Source organism: Megalops cyprinoides, chromosome 3 (genome assembly GCF_013368585.1).
Source record: "Megalops cyprinoides isolate fMegCyp1 chromosome 3, fMegCyp1.pri, whole genome shotgun sequence".
NCBI lineage: Eukaryota > Metazoa > Chordata > Actinopteri > Elopiformes > Megalopidae > Megalops > Megalops cyprinoides.
Genome location: NC_050585.1, coordinates 26855020 through 26875999, shown reverse-complemented (window position 1 = coordinate 26875999; position 20980 = coordinate 26855020). Strand labels below are relative to the sequence as shown.

The following is a 20980-nucleotide window of genomic DNA, read 5'->3' as shown; positions in this document are numbered from 1 at the left end:
AGTAGAAAGAGAAATATGACAACTAACTGAAAATGAATTTAAATTTGATGATGGCTGAAAGTAGAGGACACTACAGGGATACACGGATTGTTAAATTTCCTGCAAAAATGTCTCTTACCTCTCAACTTTACTATAGATAAGGTCTGTCAGTGGAAACAAGGTTCGACAGTCCATGCATTCCAATGTTTCATGTTCTCAGCCATGTAAGTCGTTTTCAAACAAATACATCAGTTCATATTTTCAGGTTACTATTTTTTTTTTAACTAACACATTCAACTAACTTGGTCTGACAGAAAAACTCATAATTCATAGGAACTCAGAAGAATAACATAATTTTGATAATTTCATATTTAGAATGTATTCAATGAACTCATATAATGAATTTTTCAATTAAATACTAAATAACAAAAACAAGACAAATGCAAAAACCTCCACATCTGATGCAACACTGTCATCACATGCCTGCACTGAACACTTTATGATGACATGGACTTCAGCTCCGTTAAGGTACAGCAGCTGTGAGTCATGATGGTTACCTCTAAAAAGAGGGTTTGTTAAAACAACAAGGCACAAGAAGCCAGGTTTCTTATTTTTCAATAACTTATTTTTTGGCCGGGGTATATCATGAAGATACACACACAACGTGCAGTGAAGTGCCTGCATCCTTTTAGCTGTGACTATATTCAAAATATACCACGGACTTACTGCCTTAGTGCCTTGTTGCATTTCTAAAACAGTTCTTTCACATACACAGAATATTACAAACAAATTGTAATTTGTATAATCATTATAATAAGTTACTTCATCATATGTCATCCCTCTGTTAAGGGATATAGTCCCTGAGCAGAATGAAAAAGAAATTGTCGTTAGGCAACAGAAAGCTCTATGAAGTGAAGTCTAGCTAACATGGCTATGCCTGGGGTAATCTACGGCAACATGATTCCAACTATGCAGTGTTAGCTAGCTAATAGCTCTGTTATTTATTTATTTAGTCTCATTTGGACAATTGTTAAAGAATCAAAGAAATGTCCTGTTTTGCTACGTTCAGAGTCAGTTACACACACAGTTTTTCTTTTTCCAAAGTGAGCTGGTAGAGCACCCAATATCTGTCCAGATTTGGTCTCTGGTAGCCCTGTAGGCAGCTCTCTGATGTATGCCCACTCATGGACATAATTTTCCTGGCATCTAAACCATAACGTGAATATTTCTGCACCAGGGTGAGTGGCAGCGATTCACAAGAGTGAGTCGGTAGAATATGTGATGGTGCCTGTTGCTTTGCAAATCCTCAGCAACGTGGTTCCAAGGGCATTTATCACTCCATTGATATAGATGTAGAGCACTAGCTACATCTACATCTAGCTATCTATCAGGGTAAGCACTTACAAATAAGCTAAATTATTATCTAGCTAGCAAACAAAGGAGGAATCAAATGTTAAACTTGTTTTCCAACTGGTGTAAACTGCAAGCTAGCTACTTAGCTAATGATTTCTGTACCTGCCTTTTTTATAACAACATAGCTAGCAAATTAGCTTACAAATGTTCTTTCTTTGTTTTATCAGTGTTTACTTTCCAGTTTCACTCAACACGATGGTCCTGTCAAGATCAGGCAATTTTATATTTAAATTTATTTATTTAAGTTAAATCTATGTATGTGTTAAATCAATTAAATCAGGTATGTGTGCAATGATATTATTTATGCTATGGTAAGAAGGTAATTTCCATGGTGTACTGTAATTGTACACATAGCTAGAACGCTGGATCGACATATTAGAAAGAAGGAACTATTAGAAGGACAGGAACTATCAGTTTAATAATGATTTTTTTACACGAGGCTAGGTTGGGTGTTTTCTGGTGGGCTAGGGAGGCTGGAGCTGGACGTTGAGCATGATGACGACAGACAATCTGATTGGTCCATCAGAATGGGAAGCGAACACTCAGAGCCGCTGATGCTAGTCTGAGGAACAAGATTGTACTCTCGCACAGGACAGACAGGCTCAGAGAAGTTGGGCTTGAATCCCTCCACAAAGTCCTTGGAAATGTTCAGCCACTCCTGGGGGAGGAAGGGAACACAATGGATGAAATGAGTGAGGATCAAAAAAGAATGACTGGCAACCAGTTAAATAGACATTGACCTGCTCTGCAAGAGAAGAGTTTTTTTCCAGTAAAGAGAAAAGGTATTAACAATGACAAGCCAGAGATGGTTGCTACCTCCACGTTTCCATTATGAATGTAGATGAGATCCTCCAGGGTCTTGCTAGGATTCGGAACTATGGGAATAAGGATGACCCTGAGCCTGTGTATATAGAGTTCAGAGGTCAGCTAAGATACAGTGAATGAGAAGCAGTAGTGAGAAACACAGGAATGTAAAACTCAACACACAATACTATTCGTTTATCAGTGAGGAAAAATTAGGCAGAGTGCCATCAAAATAACCACAGCTGACTGAATAACATGGAACGGGGGTTGATTAATGTGGACAATATTGGGATCCCATTATCATTGCTGAATTTGCAAAACAATCATACTTTAGCACATATATACCTTAAGAAACAATAGCATTATCATTTATGCAAATGCAGGTAAAATTAAATAGCGTAGCTTATCAGTACTCATAGCTTTACAGGTACTAAAAAGTATGTGTATTCATCTACCCATAAAGTCAACATCTCTCCAAATCAGTATATCTCTAGGCAACCTACCTCTCATTTTGAACCAACAGACAAGCCAATACAACTAATACCACTACGCTACATATGACTGACACCACCATAGTCAGGGTACCGTTGAATTGGTTTCCGGGCACTGCATGAGAGAGAGAGAGAGAGAGAGAGAGGAGGCAGAGAAGGGAAGGAAAGGCAAAATGAGAGGACAAATAAAGAGCAAAGAGAGATAAAGTAGGAGAGAGAAGGAGAGAGGAGAGGGAATCCATTATAACAATGTCTACGTCTGCACTGCAACGCACAATGCCTATTCCTTTATATGTTGCTGGAGTAAAATACCAGAGTTTGGCTGTAGCTCTACCTGTATTATTCTTCTGCTTTATCTCACCCCAGAGCACAGGAGAGCTCCAGTCACTCCACATGGATTCGCGGCAGTTCGCTTGCACACGCGTTCTCACGCGGAAAGCATAGCGATTACTGCTTGATGGGAAGTGAAGCCTGAAAGAATTTGCTTGGACAACTAGGTTGGTCTGGACATAAAAAGAGCAAGAGAGAAACAGAGGGAGAGAGGGACCATGTATTTAGCTGATCAATGCATTTTTTGTATTTCTCTGAAGGTACATAGAGGAAGAGACAATGAAACCTATGGCGGCTGCATGCATTTCAATGGCCCTTACCCATGATCCCCAGCTCTCCTCCCCGTCCTCCTGGTCAGTGCTCTTCCTGTAGCCCACCTCACTCTCCACACAGGAGGACATTGCGCTTATGTTCCAGTAGAGCCATAGCTCTGATCTGCTTTGCATTGCCAGTGACAGGTTGTGAGGGGGGTCCAGCTTCACTGGTGAGAAAGGGACAGAGGATATAATGATTTCTATGGACAAAAAAGAAGAGGACAGTCAGAAAGGAGGGTGGCAGAAATATAGCATAGCCCTCATTCTCCTACCCCTGTCTCGGAGATCACTTTCTTGCTTCCGTTCTGAGGTGTTGTTAGCAGCACAGTGAGGACAGGACAGTTTGCTGTAGAACATATCGAACTTCTGGCCTCTTCCATAAGGCCTCTTGCAGCCCACCGTGTGAACCCCCTCCCTCAGGTACTCAGGACACTCTGTGTAGGGTTGATTCCCAAACCTAATGACATTCATATATTAGCATAATATTAGCATATTAGCATCAACAGACCACATGCATGCACACACGCGCGCACACACACACACACACACACACACACACATGAGGCAGTGCACTCTTGAAGCTTATTTATTACTCGCCTGCTGTAGAAAGTATAGTTGTAGTCTGGGATCCCTTGCTCATTCCAGGTGCAGTTTACATACTCCAGGTTGATGATCATGCAAGTCACATCTGTGCAGATTAACACAATACATGGCAGGGTTTGACAAGCATCTAACAGCACAGGTATTAACATGACACAGCACATGCAGAGCTATCATAGCACAAGTAACCTGGCAGAAAACAATGTTCTGAAGTCATCCTTTCAGGAGAAGAGCAGTAATGTATTATGTATATCTATATTTCATCATTGAGGAAAAGCTTCAAGAATGATGTACATTGTGGTTGATGCTTGGGCAATGCACAATGGTTTAATAAGGGTGGGTAAACAATTGTTATCAACAGTTGTTGTGATTGTAAGCTCAAAAGGAGATGGCTATGCGCAGAGTAAAGTTGATGTTGTGCACCAGGCCTGGGCCAAATAAAAAGAACTATTTTCAAATGCAGTGCACAGAAATACAGTATTCAACATTGAATAGTTTTATTAAATAGTATCTGACGTAAAGTATGTTGAAATACAAAGTTTTTGAATTCAAGGATGTATTGGAAGCTATGTGAAATATGAAACAAAACATCTCTCCACCTCAGACTTTCTACCACTTTGCTGTTTTCCAACTGTCACCAAACTGTGTTCAACAGGGCTATTGACCTTTGTAAAACCTCTGGGGACTTTTTAGTGAAAATAATTCAAGGTAATCAGTTTTCTGATAAATGCATGTCATATAACTGTCCTGATGCACCCGCAACCATCTAAATGTCAAAATTAACACAAGAGTATGATACATGATAATCACGATATATGATTAAAAAAAGCCTTTTATGTTATCTATGTTATATATTGTGAATCTCAGAGCTGTACAAAACAGAAGGTCACAGAGATCCAATCTCTGGATTCTGTAGACATGGCAGAGTTACATGTAAGCCTACAATTTAAACGAAAAATTATATATTAAAATTAAAATATATTTTTAAAGGGTACGCATACTGCTGAAATTGAGATAAAGCCAAAATAATGACTTCAATCACTGTGACACTGATTAACACAGATGTCTTCTGCTCTTGGTTTAAACAAGATGATTTAAATGTCTTTAAATGTTTATGTTTAAATGTTTAAATGCTTAAATGTTTTTGTATAAAATTCATTTAAACAATGGATAAAGAAATGAATGCTAATATAATATTTATATAAATCATTTACATGGTCTCTAACAATGTCTTTCCTGTTAATTTTGTTTTAACATTAAAGAGCCACTCCAGTTATCATTTTTAAATGCTTTTGATATCATAGAAAGGCCTATACAAGTCAATCTCTGTGATGTATACCACTGAACTGACATGACTAAGAAAGAAAATGGTACCATTCTGATTGTCACTGTCTGCTGATAACAGTGTCTCTGGTAATTTTGACACACTGCAGTCATGTTATTATTCACTGATCACATAGTTACCAGAGGTGACCCAAAGGGGTGGTACTTAATGACCAGTCATAAAACAATGAAGTAGTGATCGTTGTTAGACACCCTTGGAGTATCACAGCCAGTCATAAATCCCTTCATTGGTGTTCCTTGCTCAGACATACAGAGAAAAGCAAAATACATTTTTTCTCTTTAGTCAGTCTCTAAAAGTCACAAGGGATATCTAAAACCTGCAGCTATTTACATCTACATTTTCCATGTTGTCATTTAGTAGACACTCTGATTCTGAGTGATTTGCAAAAGTATGTTATTGCTCAGTTGTTCCTTGGTACACACAATATAGCAGATCTTTTATATATTTTACTAACTTCTTCATTACTTAGCAAAATTGATATACTCTGGTTACATTTCTCATACCCTGAAGTGTGGTAGGAATTTCTGACAAGTTCTTCCAAAACAATGTAGTGCTGGGCAGTATGACCAAAAATTTGTATTACGGTATTTTTTAAGAATCTGCTGGTTTCAGGTTTTTTTTTTTTTTTTTTGCATGACTGGGCCTTTATATAGGTTTGTGGCTTATTCTACTGCCAGGAGTACATAGAATATAAAAACATTTTAATTTCATCATGTATATAATGAAGGCTTTGATTACTATAGGGCTTTCTTGGCCCCACACAATGACAATATATGAAGGAATCAGTATGCATTAAACAGTTGCAGAATGTAAACAATTTTTATTGTACAAACGGCAAAAAATAGATATGCCAACAACAAATTAAGTGGCGAGTAATCCCAAAGCTTTCTCTTAAATCTTTCATATGATAGTTTTCTTTTTTTACAAAATTCAAATTACAAAACGGAGCTAAATTTAGTTAAATCGATTTAAATTACTGAGAACAAACTTTTAGGTTAGGATAAGTGCAATGAACAATAACGTTTAGAACACAGACCTCACAAAAGCTGTGATGTGATGAGCATTTAACGTAATTTAAATCGATAAATGCCATCCTTGTTAATTAATCTCACGTTGTAGCTTTCGCAAGCACACAAACTACAGACAATCTGCGCTGTTTCGCGAGCATATTCATTTACTCTGTTTACGCGATTGGTGTCGATTATTCTGTGAATTATTTGTTTTATTGTTAATCAAGGAGGATAAAGGGGAACAGGCTGAAAGTAATGATAGATTTAAAGGTAGTGTTTCCGCTTCCCCTGTTTCCAGCTCACCAGCCGCCACTGGTGTTACAAATTGTTTATGTGGCACACATTGTTGTGTGCCATGGTGTTTTGCCCTGTTAAAGAGAGTAAGTTGTGGGTAATTAATTGTTGTGTTATAAAGTTATAACCATTAGTAACAAGGGTACGCACAGTTAATGGGGGTCCCCCCTCAATTCGCTCCGTAGCGCTTCTAGCGGCGAACAATATTATATAATTTGCTGCCTATTGAAGCGTTACAGCTGTTGTTTCAGCTTCACTGTACTAATGTGCAGTGTGTTTGTTTATCTCAAAGGAGAACAGAATGCTTTGTTTCTGTATCTCTTAGCTGTATGTAATGACATTATCTTGCACAAGTGAAAATGTGGCAAAGCTTGCTATGTACTGTTATGAAGCTTTTACATCTATCTGAGTGGAGAGGGCCTCATCAGCAGAATTTCCACAGCTGGGTCAGTTAAAGCAAAGCCCCGTGGCTTGATTGTGCCTGTTTCATTGCCACCGCCTGTTTCAGGCCTGAAGGAGGCTCTGAGCAGGATTAATTCTGTATTTGGGTCCTTCTCCAAACCTTGCTTCATGCCCTGTTCCTTTAATGTGTCAACAGGAAGGGCAGGCTTGTGAAGAAGGATGAGGTTAGCTTATGTTGTTCTGTGAATTACAATCTGAAGCACAGGAACTGGATTCAACAGAATGAAGACAGAGTTTGATGAGTAATAGATAATCGGTAGCTAGGCACTGCATAGCATAGGTCATTACACAGTGGTAAGTATCTTACAAAATAGCTACGTAAACTTCTTCTGCTATGTTTTCTCATGCATGATTGCATACAAATGTCACCTAATACACATTCACTGCAGAGCTACACATTCACTGTATGTTCACTCTTTCAGTATAACTGAAACAATAAAACTTTTACATTGATCAACATGATTATGGCTATGTCATATAGCATTAATTAAAAACATTTAGAAGTTTACTTAGCTAGAAGTTGTTGGTTGTTAATCCTATATCTAATAAAAGAGGATGCATGTGCACATGTTTATACTAATATACCAATGAAGCTAAGAGAGGGAAAGTGCCAGCACAGATAACTAGTTATAACCTAAACTTGCTAACCATTTGAATATAGCTACATAGATACCAGTAGGCATATTTACATACTTTTTGTGTTTTTTTTTTTTTTTTTGTAGATAAAATTTTAACCTAGGTGTTCATTAGGACTGTCTGGTCTGGCCCACAGGTAGAAATGCAGCTACCTACAATCTATTGAGCAAAAAAAACCACAAAGCTTATGGCCCTGACACTTAAGAGGAGTTGTGAGTAAAGATCTGTAGTGCAATAAGGCTGCGTTTAGATTTATCCCAGCTGCATGAATTATGTAGAAAACTGAAAATGACACTTTTAATTGATTTCAAGCAATGCAGTGACTATGGAATGATTTTTTCAATATATACCCTTTTCTTCTGTTGAACAGAAAACTAAAAAACAATTTAATTAATGATTAACTTTTCTCTGTTTCCAGGAATATGGACCTTAGTCACAGTGGCGTTTTCATGTTTTGTGCCTCTGTTGGTTAGTTGGTTGAGTTGATTTAGTATTTTAAAGGTTAAAACCATTTGTCTGATGATGTGAAGCTGTGCATTGCATTTAGAGTCCAAAGCAGATTTTGTTCTGGAAGTCTCTGAAGTGTAACTGTCTTCCTGTATAGGCTATATACAGCACATTCTGCATAGTGTATGTGAAATATTGACACAAGTGATCAAAAACCTGGGAGAGAATCATTCCTATGCTAACACAGTTTTAAAACTGTGCTAGTAAGAATCAAGATATCTTCTAATAAGGTATTCAAATTGGGCTCACTTACAACATTTGATATAGTACTCAGTGGAGCATAATGGCTCATGACTAATGAAAAAAAAAGACATTAGAATTTGAATACAGAGCGCAACATCTTGTCTCCAGTGAAAATTAACAAAGCATGGCAGATAAAACATTTTTAAGAAAATTTGTGCAGTTTACCTAAATACCTTGATGCTAGTTAACATGGCAGGAATAAGGAAGGCAATATCTAAAAGTGAAAACCTCTGCATTCTAAAATCTTACAGTAGTTTTATGAACAATCAAAAACATACATTGTCAAAGGTTTTGTTAAAAAATAAGGAGGTGTCTTGAAAGCAATATGAACAACCATTCAAAACTGAAACATTTTACACTTCATTTGAATACTCAAAATGTTCCCTGTGCTTTTGAAATATTTTGTTAATTTTTCTCTCATTATAATATAGCAAACTGACCCAATCAAAGTCTCCCACTCAGACTGATTTAAATCTAAATCTATGGTTAAAATACGACAAATGTATAAACCACTTATGTTTGAACCTGTTCTCAAGTGGAAAACTAAGACGACGAAGGCAGGGGATTTCCCATTACTGTGCTTTTACAAAAGAGAACCCTATTAACAAGTAAACTGAAGCTTTTATTCAAAGACACGTGCTGTCCACAATTTGCTATGATGTAAACTCAGTGAGGCAAATAAAATACCAAATTACAGAAATAAGCGTTATAAAACAACAAATAATTACGGTACAGTGTAAGCACCGAAGTGTCGAAGTGTCACCAAGAACACCGGATGTGAAAGTTCAGCCATGTTTATGTGTGTAAATAATGAAGTAAATAAATTAAACAGATAATAAATGACAGACAGAGAGGAGGACTCACTGGGCAGAGGACTGGAGAGACATCCCGGGAGGGTGATGATGAAGATAAATCCTAACAGCATCATGAGAGGAACTTGTGGACTTCAGGAAACACGAGGCGACACAGCTCTTTGTGTGCGTGTTAGTGCGTATCTCTCTCGCTCTCTCACTCTCTCTCTCTCTCTCTCCCTCCCTCCCTCTCTCTTTCTATATGAAAAAAGAAATACCGACACTGATAAAGGTCGCCCTTTCTGTGGGCTGGAGGAAACTTATTTCCACTTGTTTTCAGAATGCTCTTACGTTACTGTCACTCTTCCACGTCTTAGAGACTTGAACATCCAGACTTGGGGACTGTTTTACCAAAACATGTTTTGTTCTTGGGGCTATATACAGGAAAGAAAAGGAAAGTATTTGCACACCAACACATTTCATTTATAGTATTGTAAAATGGTCATCATAAAGACTGGGAAGGCAGAACTACAGTGGCAGGTGACCACCAACTGTTACACATTGTAGGTACAGTGCCGTCCACAGATAGATTCGTTCATTTTATTTGTTCAACTTTTACGGACAGTAATGCATAAATCGCTTTTAATGTGAAACGCAATCTCACGGGAGATGATGCTGCAGTTTCCCGACCTCTCACCCAATAGTGATGTGCAGTTCGTGAACGAACGAATCCTTTTGAACGAATCTTTGAGGTAAACTGAGTGTACTGAATCCCTAGACTAAAAGATTCGTTCCTTCTAGTGATGTGCAGTTCGTGAATGAATCCTTTTGAACGAATCTTTGAGGTGAACTGAGTGTACTGAATCCCTAGTCTAAAAGATTCATTCCTTCCTCTTTGCAAACATGCGCGCTCATTAGCTGGCATAGCAGCTTTAACTTTCCCTCCAGTGGATATTAGGTATGCGGTCTGTCCACGAAGCAGCCTATCACAAAACTGTATCAGCCGTACGCTCATGACAACAACTAGCCAATGGCTGAAATGCTAAAACTCTCGAAGCACCTCCCACTGGCCATCTCGGCACAGCTGACGATGTGGGACAATGCAAAAGATCAGGTGACTACGAAGACTCTAAACTCCACCTACTGACCTGATGAACTGTTGACAGTTCCTCAGTTCACCGGTTCGTTCGGACTCAAATGAACTGAGTCCTCAGTTCACCAGTTCGTTCGGACTGCAAAGATTCACTGACTATGAAGACCTGGTGACTAGGATACGTGTTGCCAGAATCGCTAGTTCTCAGTATAGCAGGCTTGGGCTACATCCGCCATTGACTGTGACGATGCAAAAGGAATCAGAGCGCTTCCGTGACATTATTATAGGAATTAAAAACAATATTAAATATTATTTTGCTCATCTACCTGTAATATTATTTTATATTTATATTTTTAGCAGTAGCTAAAGGTGCGCACAATTTATCGCAGTTCTTGTTTATCACAACTGCAATTTTACGTAGGCTACGATGTATTTAATGTTGACATCACATTTCCTTTTAACGTGAATAAAGTCATTATTAATAAATACTGACAAATCAATGTAGTAGGCTACAAAACAAAACAGAAATGTGATGCATAAGCCTATGACATTTGGAACAATGTAGAGTAACTTAAAATGCAATAAAACTACTTACAGATTTGTGTATGCCGCCCGACCGGATATGGAAATGAACGAATCAGTGAGTCAGAGATTCGAATCATTTAATTGAACTGAACGAAAGGAACCGAATCACTAAAAAGAATCGTTTTGAACACCACTATCACCCAACCAAGGACAGCTACAGTAAACAGGACATGCCCCCCACAGCGATGCTAGTAAAAACCGGGTGCATTCCTTTGTTATCTCTCTTGCTCTCTTGCCCTGCGTCCGGAGAAGACGGACGCTTCTCTTGCCTCTTGCGCTCTTGCTCTGCACGTCCGAAGACGGACGTACCTCTTGCCTGTTGTTCCATACGTCCGAAGAAGACGGACGTATCCCTCTCGTTCCCTGAAGGCGGTTGGGACACGGACAGCCGAGCTGATGGCCCTGTCCTGGCTTTGATTCTCCGAGCTAGCGACGAATTACTAGCAGAGATCAATAAAGCAAGAGCCGAGTTTCAGCGCCAGCAATCAGAGCATCCACCTCAATGTGTCTCCCAGAAAGAAACCCTCGCCAGCGCCTGGACCGAACCAGACCAGCCCTTGCTCCCCGACGACGGAACCGCCAGCGAAACCACCCACAATGCCTTCACCTCTTAGTTGAATCATCAGTGTTATTTGTTTAGGTAGCTAAATAGACCAGTGTTTCAACTCGTTATGAACTCCTGAAGCTGCTTAATAACAAACTGATCATTCGAATCAGCTATGTTGGAGCAGGGAGATATCTAAAACATGCAGGGCAGGGGGTACTCCAGGAGAGGGTTGAAAAACACTGAAATAGACAATATTGTGATTTGATTAAGATTAACTGTTGATGTGGTAATTTCGATTATGATTATTAATTTAATTATTAATTGAAGTTCCAAATTAATAGTTTAGTATATTTTATGAGAGTGATATACAAAACCAATTTGAGAGTGATATTTTATTTTAACCACTATGGTAGACGCCATATTCAGTATGGCGCCTCCATGTGTTTAATTTAATTATCACCAACATAATTGGTACCTCATGTAAGGATATTCCTTACACGTAAGTGGTACCCCCTCTAATTGTAGGCATTGTCCCTACATAATTGGCATTGCCCGTGTGAGGAAGACTAACATCCCCCTACAACATCAATGATCATATTCCTGGTGAAACTGGAATTTGTGTTTAATATAAATCAAACAATAATGTTTTTGAGTTCCACAGCAAATGGACACTACATGGTGTACTTTGTAATGTTACTGAGACAGGGGAAATGGAAGTGAAATGTTAATACCAATAGTGCAGCCTCTCTTTCACTCTCTGTCTTTCTCTTCCGTTTTTCTTTCTATATGAGTGTCACTCTTCTTCTCTCAGGTTCTGACTATCTCTGAGTTGAGCTGTAAGGCTCCATATAGGATATAATTGAGCTGTATGTATTGACAAAACTCAACCAATCCATGCACTCTGTCAAACCTCCTTCAAACAAACTGAAGTGACCAGTGAATATAGCTGCTTCTCCTTTTCCTTTTGACATTTCCATAAAGTCAAATATTGAAGTGATAAAAGGTGTAGTTAGGAGGCAATGCAATTCTGACAGCAGGTATCAGACGAATCTAGGGATTGAATTATGGAGTACATTTTATCCTGTTTCACAAACTAAAATTGATTAACAATGTACATGTTTGTTGTGGGTCAAACATTATGCAGTAGATGGGTTGTATAATCCCAGAACCATCCATTTCATACATATTCTTTTCATTTAATAACTATTAAGTACCACTTCAGCACTTGAATACAGTAACTTATTTTTTGTACTACTCACTTAACGACCTGGCTTTGGGGTTGCATGACTATATAGTGCATTCTTACACGTGTGTGTTCTGTGTTTTCTTGTTTTGACCAGTCAACAACTTCTGTAGCAACACAATTAAGTAATAACAGGTACCAATAAAGTAATAACAAACCAATAATGCAAAAGGAGAACATAATGATGAATGATTATGAATGATAAAATGATAAGATTTTATTGATAAGGTAATAACTAACCAATAATGCATTAAAACAACCAATAACATGATGAAATATTGAAATCAACAATGTGTAACATTAGATAATAATGTAATGTCTTGAGCTGGTATTGCCTGTGTGACAACATCTATTTATAGTACAATAAATGCCCAAATGTGGACGTTTGCGTTGTCTTCTTCGTCTTCCTTGTCTTCATCTTCATGTATTTCTGTCTGAATTTCCTAAGACAGTACACCATCAAAAGTTTAAGATTTCTAACACAGCAGTCTATAACCTGGTCAAAACATTTCTAAAACACTTTAAATATAGTTTCTTAATGAACAACAGCATTGCCTTGTATATCAATGTGTATAAGTATGTGGCGGAAATAATACGAATGAATTCAACCTCGAAAACACCTTTTCCTTGACAAAAGTATGAGTTTGTTATTGTTTTGTGTGGTGTGAGTGAGATTTTGTTAAAGTACTGCTGTTTGTATGTATCCTTCCCCCTCTGCAAGCTCGCTATATACAGTAATGCAACTGATCCTGGGAAGCTGGATCCTGGGAAGTGCAACTTCAATAAAAGTTGGTCGAGTAGCAAGATAGTGTTACAACTTTGTCCAAGTCATCATCATAGAATCGGATCAAGGCATTGAGAATTCTGTCCATGTTGCGGTTTGTCGACTCGTAAACGTTCAGAGAAAACATCTGTTTTGACAGCTTGTGCGCTAAACACTGCCTAATGTGACAGGCAATGCCGTGAGTGGATAGGTAGCCGGCCTGTGTATTTGACACGCTGAGTTTGGAGAGTGCAGTTCTGTCCTGTGATAATGTTTTGCACAGGTCAACCAGCGCTGGCGCTATCCTGAAAGACGTCATGTTCCGCTATAAATGTACAAACGCGGACTTTATGATTACACACGCGGGCTTGGATGGATGAAGCGGCAGCAGCTACAGTGGCCACAGCTCCCGGCAACGTTGACGTATAATGAAGAGCCCAAGCAGCTGCTTTGTGTGAGGGATCTGTATCATGCCTTTTACCGCTTGTCCCATACTGTATTTTTTTCCAACACTGTGCAAAAGCAAGGCTCGTTTAATAAGCCGAACTCTTGTCCGTCATTATTCTCATTTAACCATCTAACCAAGCCAATCGCCATTTATTTTTCACCTCCCGTTCTATTGTGCTTGTGTCTGCGCCAACCTTCACAAGTTTCGCTTCTGTGCTCCATCTATTTCAATGCATGCAACTGATACAGTCCCCGCAAATACTTCCTGACACCGCCTCACAAAAAGTTGAAAGTAGTTGCCGATTGGATAAGATTGAGAACAGTGCTCTCGTGCCAGTACGTCGCATAAACAGGCTACTATTGGTTAAAACTCATCCGATAAAACACCACGTCAGTGACTGTGTTTAATGCAATTGCGTTCGGCTCTGGTAATATCAGAACCCATATACGCAAGTAATAATTCGTGGGGCGTGGGGCTGGAGATCTTCAACCCATGCACTCCAGTTATCATACTTTTAATACCATATACTCTTTCTGTATAACTGACGCAATATAACAAATAAAATGTGTTAGCTTTAGTTTTACATTGACCAATATGATCATGGCTATGTCATCTAGCATTAATTAAAGACATTTAGAAGTTTACTTACTAGAAGTTGATGGTTGTTATTCCCATACCTAATAAAAGGCAATGCATGTGCACATGTTTATACTAAAATACTAATAAAGGTAAGAGAGAAATAATGCCAACATAACTAACTAAGGTATAGCCTAACCTAAACTTGCTAACCATTTGAATGTAGCTACGTAGATAGCAGTAGGCATATTTACGTGCTACACTGCCGCGCCTGAAACTGAAAATGTTGCCGTACTTTTGAAACATTTTGTGAATGTTTCAATGTTTCAATCACCCCCAGAACCCCCAGGTAGAGCTCCCACTCAAACTGAAAAAATGGCAAAACACTGATGGCTAAAATAAAGCAAATATATAAGGTATTTACACAGTAAGGCAAATAAAATACTAAATTAGTGAAAATAAGTCTTATAAAACAACAAATAATTACGGTACAGTGTAAGCACCGAAGTGACCAAGAACACTGGATGTAAAAGTTCATCCATGTCTATGTGTGTAAATAATGAAGTAAATAAATTAAATAGATAATACATGACAGACAGAGAGGAAGACTCACCGGGCAGAGGGCTGGAGAGACATCCTGGGAGGAAGATGATGAAGATAAATCCTAACAGCATCATGAGAGGAACTTGTGGACTTCAGGAAACAAAAGGCGACACAGCTCTTTGTGTGCAAGTCACTGTTCTGTTTTTCTTTCTATATGAGCAATGGGGAAGAACAATAGTTGGCCCCAGGATGAAGAGGGCTGGACTTGTTGTCTATGGAGTGGTAGTTTCATGGTGTCCAGTAGTCCTATGTAGTGTTGAACTCAATGTCTTCACCATTGCCTGATTTTAGTGGACACGTATGGGACATTAAGTGTCAGGGCTCCGCCCCCCTAGCTGTGGTGTTTTTGTTTTTTCCCTGTCCATGTGCTTTTTGTTTTCCTTGTGTTCCAGCCCCGCCCCGCTCCCCGCCTGGTCCCCGCCCACCTAATTGCCCCATTACCATCACCTGCCTGCCTGCCCACCTGCATCCCATCTCCTCATCAGCCCAGCCCTATTTCTACCCTGCTTGATCCTATCTTGTTTGCCAGTTCGTCTCAACGTTTTTTGTACCTGTTTCGTCCCCGCAGTTTTTTTTCTTTCTTCTTCTGATTTCTCCGTGTTTGACTCTGCCTGTCCTTCGTCTTCGTTTTCTGCCTGCCGTCTTGTCCCGTTGCCTGATCATTTGCCTGCCCGGTTCCCGACCCTGTTTTTGTCCACGGACTGCCTTCCGGTTTTCGACCCTGCCTGCTTTTTGTTTCGAAACTTGCCTGTATCAATAAACCCGCCTGGAAACTGAAGCTGTCTTGGTCTGCGACTGAGTCCTTGCCTGAGCCGTTACATTAAGCAACACACTTCATAAGACATCGAGAGGGGAAAGTGAGAAAAAGAGCCTTCACCTGTCCTCAGAACTGTTTGTTTTAATTGTTTAATGATTAATTGCTTAATTGTGTAAGGATCCGTATCTTTCATTTTCAGCTTCACCATTCTAGAGCTCCTTTCAATCAACAGCACTCAAACTGCATTCAAATTGCTTATCGCAATTGTTCTGTTACTGTAATTCTGTAATTGTATTTGAATGTACTAAAGTCATTGTCTGTCTGTTCAATTGTTGTTGACCAGCTATTGGTTTAATCAGCCTCACCTGCCCAATTAAGGGCAGGATAAATACAGATGTGTGGCTGGAGGAGAGCTCACCATTTTCAGCAGTTTGGCTGTGGCTTTGTGCTGAGGCTGGTTATTTGTTTTTTAAAAAATTATTTGTAAGTTTTGCTTCTCTGCTCACTTTTTGGTGATAAGTGTCAGCTAGCTTCTTCAGTTTGTGTATGCACATTAGGCTAAAGTTCAGATAAATGTGTGACTGCCTCAGTAGCAAACATGTAAGGTTTCTGTATAGTATGTATGGGCATGCTTGAGTTTAAACAGTGGCCTGTCTGGGGCCTCACGATGAACTGCAGTTTGTATGCTGAGGTTTCCTGTTTGAGGCAAAATACAAAATGCACAGCCCAGCAGTTACTATTGCAATGTGTCGTTTTCCTCCACAGAAACTTCCAGGTTGTAATTTGTGATAGACCTATAACTCTCTCTTTCAGACAACCATTGAATCAATGTTTATAAAGCAGAACACCAAGGACATGGTCTGAGACATTCATTCATCCCGTTGTATATAATATGGTTTCGGTATGATCCCATGTTGTGAGGCCTTAAATGTGCAAAATATATACAAAATGTATACAAACCTATACAAAACAAAATTAAATTGTGATTTTATGAAAGTGTAATTTTTAAAAATGTAGTCTCTCTCTTGCACTCTTTCTTTCACACACATATGCACACACATGACCACACATGCGCGCGCGCGCACACACACGCACCACACAGGAAAACACATGACAAGCTTATAGAAACACACCTAACCACCATCAGACTGGTTTCACACAACCATTCGAGCCACAGACTTCCAGGAAGTACCTATACAGGTCATGGAGAGCGAGAGAAGAGAAAGGGGGAAGGATCTATAATTATGGGTGTACACACAGGCAGAAATATTTCACTTTATGTGCTGTGCACTCTCTATTTGTGCTTGTTGAGCTTGACGTGACAGTGCTGTAAATTTAATTTCACACAATGCTTTTACTTCACGTGCAATCAGCACACAATTCATGATCAAGGATCACAAGGAATGTAATGCAGTCTGAGATGCTACAGATTTTACATGGTACCTCCAAAAGATGTGTTCTCATAGACAGAACCGGTCATGAACCAAAAGTACAGCCATGATTTTGCTCATAATAGGGGATATAGCTACCTGTCTGTAGTCATCAGAAGAAGTACACAACAATGCAGGATTGTGATGTGAAATTGTTCTTAGCTGCTCAATGCAAGTGTTTAAACATTTCCTTTACAAGCCACAAGTACAAATTAAAGAGGAGTTTGTAGATTTGATAACCAGTTGTCCTTTCTCACACAATCATATATTGGAATCATATTAAGGCTTCTCTTATTGTCTTTCCAATTATATTTGCTGATTGCTTGTCCTGACAATTTTTTGTAAAATACAAGTGAATCAAACAAATTCAGTAAAACATAAGATATAATTTATCTTGAATGGACACCATTTTATGAGTGAAAACTTTAAATGCGGTCATCTTCAGAGTAGGCTAAGCCCTATGGCCCCAACCCTGGTAATGACTGGAAGCCCAAAGCGATGGAACGAATTGGCTTTGGTCTGCCAGGGATAGAGGGGAGGGTTGGCCAGGGCTTCTTTATCTCATTGCTCTCAGGCACCCTGCTATTCATCAGGCACCTTCGAGTTACTCAGATGATATCAGTGCGGTAGGACCTTCCAATGAGTGCCCAATTGTGCATTGTGTGACTTGTGACTTGAAAAATAGCCATTGACTACAAGTGAGTGTAACTGTCATAGTAATAAAATGAATAAAAGTAATTAACAATAATAAACATTGTAAGGTTTTCAAACCACAATTTATTGATTTCTAGTTTATGACTTAATGGACTAACGCATTCATCTTGGTCATGCCTTACTGTTTAACCAAAATTTCTACTAATCCTATTTTAGTATGTATTTTTCTTACTGTAAAATGATGATTTGATGAGATGAGACATCTCTGCAGATCTCTCCTGGACATCCAACACCAAGTCCTTAGTGAAGAAGGCTCAGCAGCGGCTGCACTTCCTGCGTGTCCTCAGGAAGAACAACCTGGACAACAACCTGGACTGACACACCCCCCCCCACCCCCCCCAACCCTCTACCTAAATACAGCTGTGCAATTCCACTGTGCACTTTAAGTAGTTTTTAAAAGGCCATATTATTGCACAAGTTTTTCTTTATATTTCTTTATATTTACAATGTGTCTTCTTTTTAAATTTGTATTTTATTGTATTTATTGTATTTTATTGTATATTATTTCTATACCCAATGTCGTGTGCCTTATTTGTATTGTGTTTATATAAATGTTCCACAGTGCGCTGTTGTTGCAGACCACCACAATGTCGTTGTACCTCCACCGGGCAATGACAATAAAGTCTATTCTGATTCTGATTCTTCTGATGATGTCAGTATCTCATGGAAACAATTTGCAACAATCCTACTATATTTAAAAGTTTTATGTTCAATTGAGTTATATTGATCATGTCTTCTTTGATAACTTTCATTACATGGAATATGTATGACCAATTAATCCAACTACAGCTGCAGTCCAAAAGACACTGGTAAGGCTCTTCTTCCTTCACCTTACAGAGGACCAGATTTACATGAACAGGTAGGTGTCTGTTGAACTGCTGAACCTATCTTCTGAATTTATTCCGTAAATTCATAGGGTTCTATCTGATCATAATCTCAATATATGTGCTTACTGTAATAGATGATGTAATACATTTTAACATAATAATGGAGATAATAATGTGTAAAACATACAGTATCAGTCAATATACTGTAAATTTACCCAAAAGATAATGGAATGATAGTAGAAATACATTGGAAGTTGAACATCTTGTGGATTCCTTTTAGCAAAGTTTTGCAAATACTTTGCATGCTTAGAGTACTACCTCAAGGGGAAAGGAAAATAAAAATCCATTTGATGACATCATTTATGAGGATGATAAAAAAGGTTTGGGTGGATGATACCATTGATTCTGAAAGTTGAATGTTCATTCTGAAGATCACATGCTTTAAAATGGGTACTTAGGAGGGAAAAGACCTCATCTTTTTGGTCAAAGTGTTTCATAGCATGACTCTGGTGTATGTGGTATTAATGATGTGATCTTAGAGCATCATTCCATCAAAGTAGGAAATGTAGATTTGCTTTATTTAATGGTAGTGATGTGACTGCAATGATTTTTCTTTTCGTTATGGATAATGCTGATGGTGAGTTGCTAATTCTGGAGTATAAATCATAATATCAGCACATCATCGGTACATCACAACTGAATTTTGTGGTTTTCAGCACCTACACCTGGGGATGGGAAAAAGTGCACAGGGATGCAGCGGTTGGTGCCTAAACTACAGTTTGAAGAAACAACATTGCTACTACAGTTTGGAAATAAACTGAGAATGACCAGTACTGCCACATCCTGTGGAAACAGGAAATGAAATTAAACCAGACAGACAGAACACAGAGCTCTTCTTTGGAAGTTCAAGGAGTGTTTCTGAAAGCCTTGCTACGGTCCCAAAATGTTTAACATTTTGGGCCTCTTGACTGAGGCTAAAGTTCAAATAAACATGTGACTGTCTCAGTCATGAACATGTAAGCTTTCTGTGAAGTATGTATGGGCATGCTTGAGTTTAAACAGTGGCCTGTCTGGGGCTTCATGATGAACTGCAGTTTGTATTCTGAGGTGTCCTGTTTCTGAAACCCTTGCTATGGTCCCAAAATGTTTAACATACACACACCTTTTGACTGAAGAACTATGCTAAAATTTTCTGTAACTCTGATTTTCAGCTACACTATATGAACAAACGTATTCGGATGGCTGACCATTACACTGTAATGACATTGTATTCAAATACATATACTTTAATATGGAGTTGGTTCCCCTTTTGCAGCTATAACAGCTTCCACTCTTCTTGGAAGGCTTTCCACAAGATTTTGGAGTGTTTCTGTGGGAATTTGTGCCCATTCAATCTGTAGAGCATTTATGAGGTCAGGCACTGATGTTGGACGAGAAGGCCTGGCTCGCAATCTCCGTTCCAGTTCATCCAAAAGGTGCTCGATGGGGTTGAGGTTAAGGATCTGTGCGGGCCAGTCAAGTTCTTCCACACCGAACTCATCAAACAATGTCTTTAGAGTCCTTGCTTTGTGCATTGGGGCACAGTCATGTTGGAATAGAAGAGGGCCTTTCCCAAACTGTTGCCACAAAGTTGGAAGCATAGCATTATCCAAAATGTCTTGTATGCTGAAGCATTAAGATTGCCCTTCACTGGAGAAAAGGGGCTTAGCCCAAACCCTGAAAAACAGGTGTGACCAAATACTTTTGTCCATATAGTGTATATTCCCATATCAAAGAAATATAAGGCATCTTTTGAGTTGAAGTTTCGGTGTCAGCGCTATTTAGTAGAGTCTAATCGAGCAGCTCATTGGAAGAGTGTCTCTGTAGTGAAGGGCAAGAGCAGTCAGCCCACCCGTCCTCGAACCTGGGTGACAGTGTGACAGAGTGCTGTCACTACGGTTGAGTATGTGCTCTGACTGCCATACCATCAAGTGTCTCTTTGGTGTTGTGGTCAAGCTGCAGGTTTGGCACCCTGTAGACCCGGATTTGAGGCCAGTGGGGTGACTGCTCTCACCCTTCGCTACATATGGTGTCAGAGTGGGATAGCTTGCCACGAGGTCATCGGAGGCGTGCCCAGCGTGTGAGCCGTATGAGGGACCCCCAGGTTAGATTAACCCTGGTGTGAGGGATCCCAGA

General features: G+C 39.2%; 1 protein-coding gene across 1 annotated transcript; it reads right to left on the bottom strand.

Moving 5' to 3' along the window:
* il2rga (interleukin 2 receptor, gamma a) lies at positions 1-9422 on the bottom strand. The gene is made up of 8 exons (XM_036525008.1): positions 9293-9422; positions 3929-4019; positions 3604-3788; positions 3338-3498; positions 3022-3190; positions 2700-2802; positions 2209-2293; positions 1-2050 (listed from the first exon to the last, which is right to left on the bottom strand). The coding sequence occupies exons 1-8, from the start codon at positions 9354-9356 to the stop codon at positions 1823-1825; spliced, it is 1086 nt and encodes a 361-aa protein (XP_036380901.1). The 5' UTR covers positions 9357-9422; the 3' UTR covers positions 1-1822.
* Positions 9423-20980: the final 11558 nt, after the last annotated feature.